The sequence below is a fragment of the Neoarius graeffei genome, chromosome 25 (genome assembly GCF_027579695.1).
Source record: "Neoarius graeffei isolate fNeoGra1 chromosome 25, fNeoGra1.pri, whole genome shotgun sequence".
NCBI classification, from domain to species: Eukaryota; Metazoa; Chordata; class Actinopteri; order Siluriformes; family Ariidae; genus Neoarius; species Neoarius graeffei.
In genome coordinates this window covers 45,608,065-45,620,575 of record NC_083593.1, presented here as the reverse complement: position 1 = coordinate 45,620,575, position 12,511 = coordinate 45,608,065, and the positions used below count along the sequence as shown (strand labels likewise).

The 12,511-nt window shown below is 41.7% G+C and overlaps 1 protein-coding gene across 3 annotated transcripts in view; it reads right to left on the bottom strand.

Moving 5' to 3' along the window:
• sh3bp2 (SH3-domain binding protein 2) overlaps window positions 1–12,071 on the bottom strand; it is a 36,910-nt gene extending 24,839 nt beyond the window's left edge. The window contains exon 1 of one of the 3 annotated variants that reach the window (XM_060908260.1): window positions 12,007–12,071. In XM_060908260.1, coding sequence (XP_060764243.1) covers window positions 12,007–12,041 — 35 coding nt within the window. In that variant the 5' untranslated portion in view covers window positions 12,042–12,071. Of the gene's footprint in view, window positions 1–4,565; window positions 4,635–8,329; window positions 8,565–12,006 lie in introns of those variants that run through there. The other 2 variants (XM_060908259.1, XM_060908261.1) reach the window with 2 other exon arrangements.
• Window positions 12,072–12,511: the final 440 nt, after the last annotated feature.

Below are 12,511 nucleotides of genomic sequence, written 5' to 3'. Positions count from 1 at the left end.
AATCTGATTTGTCCCAAATTACTCTGGAAGCTCATTTTTGGGTGGAGCTGAGAGATTATCTACCTCCAGGGAACAAGTGGAACTGAAGGTTCAACACAAAGAACGGAGCATGGAAATGTAGCATGACGGATCCAGAAGAAAGCTGTAGGACAGGATGTAATTTCACAAAATAGGGTAAAAGTTACATTTCCATGCACTTCTACACGAATGCTGACTTAGTTGTGGAAATGTGACCAAAAATATTTCTGCAGACTTCATTCTGCTTGAATATTCACATGATGCTAAATTTCGCTGGTAAAATTTCCATGGGCGAGCGTGATGATGGGCAATGTAATTTAGAAGTATTTTGCTGACCCTTTCTTGACCTTTACTTCAAACCACATGAAAGCAAACAAAGAGATGTTATTTCTTTTTTCCTCTTTTGAACTTGTGTTACTTTCCACCAGGGAGCAATCAACGTGAAAAAAAAAAACACATTCTTGCCCTCATAATTTGCATCAGAGGCTCCCTTCCTTTCCCCATGTGTGCTGTGTGGGTGCAATCAAGTTAAAAAAAGACACACACCACCTACAGAGTGGCAGGTTTTTGGGGTTTTTTTTGGTTAAGATATTATACGTGTGCTATTATGGCTGAAATTTACAGCAAACAAATCATTGTCCCAGAATGAACTTAATGACATAATGTGACTGAATATCAACTTGAGTACCGTAAAATACCAAATAATAGCCGAGTTCCAATTAACCGCCGAGTTCCCTTTAACGGCCGGGTGTACGCGTGTGTTGTGACAAATAAAGGCCGGTTTTGAATACTCGCCGGGGTCTAAAAAAAAAAAAAAAAGCGTCCGAACGTTCTATCTAGAATCTTGAGGCCCAGCACTTTTCTGGTTTTCTGGTGTTTAAACGATTTTGCATTGCATAGTTTTCTACCGAAACAATATGAATGAATGAATGAATGAATGAATGAATGAAATTATTTCTATAATACTGTTTACAACATTTTGTTACGTGATAATAAACATGCCATTTCAATGTTATAATCTTGGTCTACCGTAATATTTCTTGAGGAATGCAACTCCGTAACTTTTGACAGATGTCTTAGCCAATTACGTTTGACATGGGTGTGTGGGATATCACTTACGTCATCGAATGAGGAATACCCCTTTGGGTATACCCAACGAAAGCCAGCGTGTGTGGTGACATTGAGGACTGCGGGTTTCCAAGGTTGGACTGCTGCTTCTGTTAAACGACCTAAATTGCCGAATGCATGCGTCAAAGCACACACCGAGTTTTATTAAAGACCTTATACCATTTCACTTGCCCTTACCCATTCGGATCTGGAAGACGCTTTACAAAAAAGGTGAGAGCGTTCTAACATGCATTTCAGTCTGCTCGCGGCCAATCTAATCCAAGGGGCCTTTTCAACAAGTAATCTGTCGTGCAAGTTGGGCAGAAGCACGCGTCAGGCAGGCAACATGTAGGCCTACAAGTCAGTAACCTATTCAACTAACTTTCATCCGAACTTTAAGTTTTCTACGGGGTCGAGCCACCGTACCAACTCACTCGGGGAATAGGCTCATATCCGCCAAATAGGGAGACGTCTTGGAGAGAAACGTGATGCAAGATGACAGTATGTAGCCACTGCAGGTCACTTATTTTTCAGCATAAGAAAAAACCCTTTGGTTTGACACTTCGCACCCTAATGATGTTGCTTCAGCGTCGCGCCCTCCATGCAATTTCAGATTGACAGACATCGCGAAGCGCAAAGGGTGGAGGCTGCATGGGTGAGGGTGATAGCAAGTAGTGACCATAACTTTGCAGAGTAATTAAATCACAGTGCTGCGCACAGACAATGGTGTGGTTTCTTGATTATTTTGTAAAGCATGCGCTTAACTAGTCATTAACAGGAAAAGGTGTGTGATTTATCCTTTATCCACCCCGACTGTGCCATGCGAAGATGCATTCTGCGCGTCTTCAAAATTCCCCAAAGTCGGCACCGTGCTATCTGTAATCTAACTCTAAACAAACTGTAAGTTATACTGGTTAAAAGTAGGCCTATCTGAGAATGATTTTTTTTCCCCGTTTTGAGGTAGATTTTGGGGAAGGTATTTGTGAAGAAGGAATTAATCGCCTGTTCCAAATAGCCGCCTAGTCTCTAATACGCGCCGGGTCTCTTACGTGATTGAGACAAATAATCGCCCGGGCTATTATTTGGTATTTTACGGTAATCAATATTACTGGATAGAAGCAATCAGCAATCAGGCGACGGTTCACCTGAATCAGCTTCTGTTACAGTTTATCCTTTGCTATAGTATGTAGTGGATCAATGTTTAAGGCTCTGGGTTACTGATATGAAGGTCATTGGTTCAAGCCCCAGCACTGACAAGCTGCCACTGTTGGGCCCCTGAGCAAGGCCCTTCGCTCTCTCTCTACTCCAGGAGCACTGTGTCATGTACCCTCTTGTTATACATCGCCCTGAATAAAAGTGTCTGTTAATTGTAGTATATCATAGGGATATCTGTATCTGGATTTAAACCTGAATTGGGAGTGAAAGCTGTACATTCATTGCACAGCACTGCATGTTCAGGATCCGAGTCCTGCTGCATTCCTCATCTCATCTCATTATCTCTAGCCACTTTATCCTGTTCTCCAGGGTCGCAGGCAAGCTGGAGCCTATCCCGGCTGACTACGGGCGAAAGGCGGGGTACACCCTGGACAAGTCGCCAGGTCATCACAGGGCTGACACATAGACACAGACAACCATTCACACTCACATTCACACCTACGGTCAATTTAGAGTCACCAGTTAACCTAACCTGCATGTCTTTGGACTGTGGGGGAAACCGGAGCACCCGGAGGAAACCCACGCGGACACGGGGAGAACATGCAAACTCCGCACAGAAAGGCCCTCGCCGGCCAAGGGGCTCGAACCCGGACCTTCTTGCTGTGCGGCGACAGCGCTAACCACTACACCACCGTGCCACCATCTGTTTAATCTGAATAATATAATTGTATTCAGTTACATTCCTAGTATATTGTTTATGTGTAACTGGAATCGCATTACCCTACACCCAAACCTTCTTTACCCTGAGCAACATGTCTCGAGTCAATGTGCATGATTGTTATTGTTTTAGCTGAGTTTGAAATACATTCAGCAATTATGGATACATAAATTGCAAAAACTGGATAATCATGAACCATAAAGATGTGTTTTTGCATGTTCCTTCACTGACATGTGACTCTGACACACTACTGACTTTTAGCTGAAAATGAAATGAACAATTAAACCTGTTACAATATTATCTAAGCCACAAATCTCCCTGTGCGCAGACGAGATGGTAAACAACGGAAAAAGGTTTATAGAAATAGCATAAGACCTGAAAGCTGAGAAGGCTTTATTCAGTTCACTTCCTGCGGTGACTTCCCACAATATAACTTAAAGGTCGGGCTAAAACCCAGAGTTTCTGAGCTTTGAGCTTCTTAGGAATGCAAACAAGAAGCCGTATGCGATTATGAAGCAAACTGGGCAGAGTGTTAATGCTAATATTAACCATGAGTTATCTTTCAGGACAAGCTCACTGATTAAATCTGTACCTAGCTTAATTTGTTCACTTCACATGGCACTAAAGAATACAGCTTGCTGCTTGACAGACTTTCAGACAACACACAAGTGCAAATGCAGTGCATGGGGTTCAAATCTCTCGTCTCATCTCATTATTTGTAGCCGCTTTATCCTGTTCTACAGGGTCGCAGGCAAGCTGGAGCCTATCCCAGCTGACTATGGGCGAAAGGCGGGGTACACCCTGGACAAGTCGCCAGGTCATCACAGGGCTGACACATAGACCAGACAACCATTCACACTCACATTCACACCTACGGTCAATTTAGGGTCACCAGTTAACCTAACCTGCATGTCTTTGGACTGTGGGGGAAACCGGAGCACCCGGAGGAAACCCACGCGGACACGGGGAGAACATGCAAACTCCACACAGAAAGGCCCTCGCCGGCCACGGGGCTCGAACCCGGACCTTCTTGCTGTGAGGCGACAGCGCTAACTACTACGCCACCGTGCTGCCCGGGGTTCAAATCATTCTTAAGAAATAAAAATAAAATGTAATAAGGAAATACGTTTATTCATCGAAAGGCTTGCTTTTTGAGGTGCCAAAATTGTGCATGTTAAAAAAAGCTATGGTCCAGTAAACACTATGATTCAATCCGCAAAACACTGGTAGCCTGATAGATGTCAGGAAGTCATCAGGAACTTTGAGATTATTGCCAGTGTTTTAGTGAAATGACGTGCTGTCTGAGTGACATCAGCGTTATGATACAATCACAGTGTCACAGTTCCTCAGAAGTCTCATTCTTTAAGTAAGTGATGAATGATTTCCCAGGGGAACGAATTTATTGTAAATTCAGATTTAGACAGAATACTTTTTACCTTCCCGCGACCCTGCACGGGATAAACGGTTACAGATAAAACAAACAAACGTTTACCTTCTTTTCAAAACGCATTTTAAAATTCAGGGGAAGCCATGGCCTAATGGTTAGAGAAGCAGCTTTGGGACCTACTGGTTTGAGTCCCTGGACCAACAGGAATGGCTGAAGTGTCCTTGAGCAAGGTAACTGTTCCCCAGGCTGCTCTGGGTATGTTGTACGTCCCTCTGGATAACAGAGTCTGCTAAAAGCCTGTAATGTAATGTAAAAACTATCAGATGTAAGATTCTGTGGGGGTCAGTGGACCATCAGACAGGACTGGATTTATTAGACACTGCTCTGTGAATTATCATTACCTAATGAATGATGTGTATTGTTTTTCAACACATCTATGTATTTTAACGTGATGATATTGTATAAACATAGAGCTTGCAGTAGACATGTGAAACTTTTTTAATCCAAGCATTTAAGTAAGGAGCACTAAGTAATTAAGGAACACTATAATACACTGTAGACCGCCAGTTGGCCTAGTGTGTCTGCCTCTTGACTGGGAGATCACGAATTCTACTTGTGGTCGGGTCTTACCAAAGACCATCATAAAAATGGTACCTACTACCATCTGGCAAGGCACGCTGCAATACAGATGCGAGTGGGGAGTTAAACTCAAACTCTCACGGTTACCAGAGGACTAGCCCTCCACTGTAACCCTAGCTGTATACCGGTAGGTGAGAGGCTGAGGGTTACTGAAACTGAGATTGGCGTCGCACCCATACTGTACGTCTTAAAGAGTTGGTTAGTACTGGGACAGGAGACTACCTGGGAAGACCAGATTCTGGTGTGAGAAGGACTTTGACTTTTTTTGATAATACACCGTGGGGCATGCTGTTATAGGGAAAATAATCCATGAAAGGGTATTTTTTTTGTCTCTCTTGAAGTTAACAAGACAAAAAAGCAAATTCAAATGGCACACAAAAGTGCAAAGTCATCTGTCCAAGGACTTTCATGCGATGGAAAACTTACTGACTGTTAAAACATATTGATAACATACAGTACTGTGCAGAAGTCTTCGGCACCCTGTTTTTTTTTTTCATACAAACTTTGTTATAGATTTCTGTTATGACTTCTACATTATCGAGTCAGTACAAAAACATTTTAGAGTTCCAGATGTTCGTTTCCCAGCACAAAATTAAATGTTACAGAAAAAAAAAAGTTTGCATCTGAGCAGCATATTACATAACAGAGTACTTTTCAGATTAAAAAAGAAAACATAATGAAGGCTACTGGGTTTTGGTGCAAAATGAAGAAGCGAGTGTGACAGTCAGTGTCCAGAAGAACCGTGGCTGGTTCTGGAAGATGCTCAGTAAAACCTACAGCTCATTTCTCATCTCATCTCATTATCTCTAGCCGCTTTATCCTTCTACAGGGTCACAGGCAAGCTGGAGCCTATCCCAGCTGACTACGGGCGAAAGGCGGGGTACACCCTGGACAAGTCGCCAGGTCACCACAGGGCTGACACATAGACACAGACAACCATTCACACTCACATTCACACCTACGGTCAATTTAGAGTCACCAGTTAACCTAACCTGCATGTCTTTGGACTGTGGGGGAAACCGGAGCACCCGGAGGAAACCCACGCGGACACGGGGAGAACATGCAAACTCCACACAGAAAGGCCCTCGCCGGCCCCAGGGCTCGAACCCAGGACCTTCTTGCTGTGAGGCGACAGTGCTAACCACTATACCACCGTGCCGCCCAGCTCATTTCCACATACAGTGAAACTGCACTCACTGTACCTGAGACTACTATTTTTATTTTAAGCAAAGTGTCGTCTCACACCAAATATTGACTTTGTTTCATTTATTATGTCTTACTGATGACTGTTTATAGTATTTTTTAATGTTGAAACATTTCATTTCAATATTTTTAAAATTATTTTTGGTTTACAGCATTTCTTTACATGTGCCTACGACTTTTGCACAGTATTGTACATCAATGTACTCCTTAATGTATATGAATATATTCTTAAGAAAGAAAGAAAATAATTTCTAATCAGGCAACAGTGCTTAACCAACATTAAGGTCATACATGTAATGTAACCAGAAGATTGCATGGACTAATTCTTCTTTGGTGGTTTCCATAGTTTCCCCCCACATCACTTCCTTTTTTTTTTTAATATGCGCATGCCACTCATGGTAGGAAACACTACTTTCAGTTACAGATAAGTTCAGAAGAATCAAGACGTATGGCTTAAACAAAACAGACCTGCAGGATGCCTGGGGATAGCGTGAGAAAAGGATGAAAAATAAGAAACCTGGCTGTTTCACTTGCTGCAGGAAGCTCGCCCACTTAACCACAGTTACACAACAAACACTGACCTTCTGGAGGCAGGTGTGACTCAATGTGTGCTCATATCTCAGACTTGGCTAGCTTTTTTTGTGATAGCAACTACAGCGGTTGGACATTGAATCCAGCCAGAGAGCCAATAAGAAAATCTTGAAATGGTCTGAAGATTTTGTGCTCTGACTCCAATTTCCTGTGAAAATGTTTTGTGGTACTGTAAATCTGTGTATCTATAAGATAACAAAGTTGAGTTAAATCATAATGATTCACCATTAGACTTATCTAACATGGTATCAGATATCTTGGTATTCATCACATTAAAAAAATCTGACCTAACTGAGCATATGCCACGTACGTAAGACTCAAGCTCCTTGGATTAACAAAAAAGACCACTGATAAGTCTCATCTCATCTCATTATCTCTAGCCGCTTTATCCTGTTCTACAGGGTCGCAGGCAAGCTGGAGCCTATCCCAGCTGACTACGGGTGAAAGGCGGGGTACACCCTGGACAAGTCGCCAGGTCATCACAGGGCTGACACATAGACACAGACAACCATTCACACTCACATTTACGGTCAGTTTAGAGTCACCAGTTAACCTAACCTGCATGTCTTTGGACTGTAGGGGAAACCGGAGCACCCGGAGGAAACCCATGCGGACACGGGGAGAACATGCAAACTCCGCACAGAAAGGCCCTCGCCGGCCACGGGGCTCGAACCCGGACCTTTTTGCTGTGAGGCGACAGCACTAACCACTACACCACCGTGCCGCCCTCCACTGATAAGTTATTTTACAATATCAACAGGTTTGGACACATGTAACATAAATCTGGAATACAATCTGTCAGTTGATGGTCAGACTCTGAGGTTCCTTTATGGGCTGCATGTCCGAACAGAACACAATACTGACACTCTAATGTACACGGATGACAACTGTCCAGTGCGTAGGACCAAATTTGTGAGAGTCTTGTTTGACGAGCAAAAGGACACTATGGATGTCCTACAAAATCACCAGACCTCAATCCCTGAGAAAACACTTCCAACACCAAAAAGTGACACCCCTACAAACTCCGGATTTGTCGCACATTGACTGGAAGAGTAGGCTAAAGTTGACATTAAGACACCGGGGGCATCCTAACCTGACAGGATTGGGGCTGTTATTAATTTGAGAGAAGGCATAACCAATCATTAGGAAGAAATGACACATGAGACTAGTTTTAACATCCAGAGAGGTCAAGAAGCAATATTTTAGACACTCTGTGCATTGTTAACTTGACTTTTTAATGATACACAGTTTGTGAGTGCATACGTGATCACAGAAGAGTACCGGGGCTATTTTCTGTTTCGAAGTAGCAGTTTGCAAAATCAGTTTCACAGAAAAACTTCACAACTTCAGTTTCATTTCTATCTGCTCGACAAGTAACTGTAGGTTCTCAACATCCTCGCCAAGACATTATAACAACTCAAGCACTTACTCAAATGCAGTATTACTGTACTACAATTTATACTATCCGGCAAAATCAAGATTACTTTGGCGTATAAACAAAACACACTTACATAATATTCCAACACATTTTCTTATGAGCTTCTGGATGTGGATGTGGAAACGCTCCCTTTGTCTTCACTGAGAGCGCCATGAATATACGCCAGAGTCCATTACTATGTTATCAGGCTGAAGCTGAAGACATGATTGTAGGCAGAACGATACTGTAGAAGCCAATCTTCAGGAACTGATAAAGCTAAGGAACGAGAGAATAGCAGCCTGTGATCTGAGACTCTCACACATTGTCAAGTCACTTCCTCCTCTGAGCCACAACATGAACACACAGCAACTGTGTCAGAGCCACACTTCCTGTTGGCTGATGGCTTGGACAAGCTGATTGGCCATTTTTCACTGTTAGGGCCTGAACTTGAGGGACTTTCCACCTCAACAACCATAGGTCTCTAAAGTAGCATCAGTGACTCGTAACAGGTGTCCCGACATGCTTCTCTGGAAAAAGAAATTTCTTTCAAAAGATTTTCCAATTTCTCTCGATCACAGACCTAAAAATATTGAAATGTCTTGCTAAGCATTTTCGGAAAGACTACGTCTTTTTTTTTTAAACCATTATGTGTGTATCATGTATTTCATCTTTTATATTTAGACATGGAATCCTTATATTTTGATCACAGGCTCAAGAAAAAGGTCAGCTGCTGGACGAACCCTTAATGAATATGAACTTCGAATATTTTTTCCAAATGTGAAGTTTTGGGCTTTTCAGTAAGTGATCACATAGAAACATAGATACTGGACAACAGTGGTTTATTCAAAACCTATATGAGGTATATGAGGCATTAGAACATGGTTTCCAAACACACGTTTCTTCTTCTTGGACTGCAAATCCTTCTTATAGCATTTATAACAAGCCAGAAAAGTGCATACGCCTTATAGTTAGATACTCTTTACATCCATCCAAGATGACTTAATATACTATGATCGCACTTTTCCAAGTGAATTGTATGGTATTGTTACCATTGCCCAAATACGGTCAATTTCCAGTTTGTAAATCTATTACCCCATCCCCGTACATATGTAACAAATACAGAATGAACCACTCATCTCACTTCCTATTCTACAGGTGGAAAACAAATGCAGCTGACCACATCGTAATGTTAACACTGAATGAACATTACAAGAAGGGGAAAAAAAGGTGAGACTCTGGTCATGAAACCTACACAGACAGACACATGACCAAATGGTGAATGTTGTCATAATTGGTGTTTCTAAAATGTGGAACTGGCACCTTCCTATTTCAGGATATCATGACTTCTTTAATGTAGCTCTTTATTCTAATCTAATACAGACATGGCTGACCTTGGGCTTGTATGAAACTGGCAAGAGGAAAAGAAAGAAATGACCTCAAATGTGGGTCAGTTATTGGAGTATGGATGCAAGAGCTTCAGACACAAAGTATACTCAGGTGGATGTTGTTGTTTGTAACATGAACAGTGACGAAACAGACCTATGCATTCAGATCTATGGGAAAGACAATAAAGCAGATTGGCAATTGTGGTTGAATGTGTACAATAAGTAAGTGTGATGCTCATACATCATTAGCTGCCATGTGTAAGAGAAAAACAGAAGAGCAACTGTTATTTCCATGATGGAGAATTTCAGCGCAGGACATGATCAGATTTTAAACAAGAATAGTCCATCCATAATTACATGCTGGTTCTCTGTAGGCTCTCTCATTACCGCCGCCAAAGAGATTATGTTTCCGGTGCAGTTTGTTTGTCTGACTTGAAGCAGGATTGCACAAAACCTACCAACCCGATTTCCATGAAACTTGGTGGAAGGTTGTAGCATGGGCCAAGGAAGAACCTACTACATTTTGGAGCCGATCCGAATCACAGGGCGGATCCACAAAATGAATTTCACGTTCGCTAACGTTGCAAGATATGTATTTGGCCATCAAATCAGCGCTCAACAATTCCATACATCCTAATATCCAGTAGATGGCAGCAAAATTAGCTTGGAGCATCATGTGAGCTCATCACTGTTGAATCTCCGGGAGAAGAGAAACTGCACCACCAGAGAAACTGCTTTCTCATCTCATCTCATTATCTCTAGCCGCTTTATCCTGTTCTACAGGGTCGCAGGCAAGCTGGAGCCTATCCCAGCTGACTACGGGCGAGAGGCGGGGTACACCCTGGACAAGTCGCCAGGTCATCACAGGGCTGACACATAGACACAGACAACCATTCACACTCACATTCATACCTATGGTCAATTTAGAGTCACCAGTTAACCTAACCTGCATGTCTTTGGACTGTGGGGGAAACCGGAGCACCCGGAGGAAACCCACGCGGACACGGGGAGAACATGCAAACTCCGCACAGAAAGGCCCTCGTCGGCCACAGGGCTCGAACCCGGACCTTCTTGCTGTGAGGCGACAGCGCTAACCACTACACCACCGTGCCGCCCGAAACCACTTTCTAAATGCGTACATTTTCCAAATGCAAATTTAGATTTGACTCAACTCAAGTACAGATTTCTTCCTTGTGAACATACAGTTTGATAACAAGCTGCCATGTTCATGATGTTATTTAAGTCTAAGCGTTTGATATTAGTACAGTACATACTGTATGAATATAGATGATATCTAAAGCGTTTTCTGGTTTTCACAAACGTATTCCAAGTATGTGAAATAATTTTGATTTATGAGTACGTAATAATAGCACTGAAATCATGAGGCTTCGGCTTGGCATAACCGTATTTTGACATAATTCTAAAAATTTTGGACGTATATCCAGACATAAAAAGTGATTGCAGTAGCAGGTTTGCATATCATCGAAGTGTTGACTATTGTCCTTGGTGGAGGTCTGCGCTCTCTGAGTGTCTTTCGAGTTTCCTATTTCAGAAGGACTAGAAGCCGAAATGTTCTGACTGAATTGTGAGATTAATTGTCTTCTCAAAGAACAAGAGCAAAGCAAAGTCAATTCATAATTCCAACAAAACTGTAACACTGCAAAACAGCGATGCTATCTTGAATAAAGGAAACGATATCTAATATCTCTCATTAAGAAGTTATGTAATAAATATACGACCATTAAGCCTATTTCTACATGTTTAATAATTTCAATTTAAAATTGTCTGGAAATAATATCTTGAAATAAACAAAATTATTTGCCAAGAGAATAAAACCATTTCAAATCCGAGTATAAATATCTCGAACTGTGTTTAGTAATCCTATTTGCTTACAAACAATCTAATAACTAGAAATGTCAGGGGAATGCATTGGCAGTATATTTAAGATATTTTTGCTTGCTAAGATAATTTTTTTTGCAGTGAAGCTCACCTTGGTAGATGACAGACATGCCATGATACAGACATACAGACAACTAGCAGGCATATTAAGTTTATTTTTTGTGGAAAGGTAATATATACTTTCCATCCTTTTAATACAAAGGAGTTTCAAGGCCATTCAAGATCAACTACACAAAACCTAAACATCACAGAGAAGAACAGTCAGTATTCTTACACCGCTAATTTTATGGCACTGCCCTCTTTCTTGTATTTCTGCTGGGTAAAAAAGTGAATTCTAGTCTACGTCTTCTAAAATTCACAATGCAACGTACTATCTCTTTGACATAAGTACAAAGAAACAATAGCACACCAGTATAGCATCTAAATATAACCATTAACCAAATAACTGTTCTTAAAAGGAAACAAGAAGAAAACAAGCGGGGCTTACCCATTGAGAACATCTGATGGAGCGTGAGCGTGCATTCTTAATCTCAGAGGTTTGCAGTGAGCAAGTCCACTTCCTCTCTGGCCCTCTGAGAAGTGCTATTTATGAGATCCTCCCACTGCACACTGCACACTCTGCTCTATTATTTAGAAAATGGTCAAAGGTGAGTGTTTTAACATTTATCATGCATGATCTACAGCAAAGTGGTCATATATCTTGTTCATACCTTATGCAATGCACTTTGTGTCCCACCCTACTTGAGAGACATCTGTCATTTCTAAATTGCATACAGCTATGCCTGTTCTGTTTGCACACAGCCATGTTGATGTGTTAATAGCATTTCTACATTTCCAAGTCCTAAATGTATCTTCAAGATGTATCTCCTGTTTGTACCGTACTTTACTTTACTTTACTGCAGCTGACATTTAATGCTAAACAACGCAGTCAGATCTTTTAGGTTGCACAGAAAAAAACAAAGTTAATTGAAATCACACTGAGTTTAACTTTA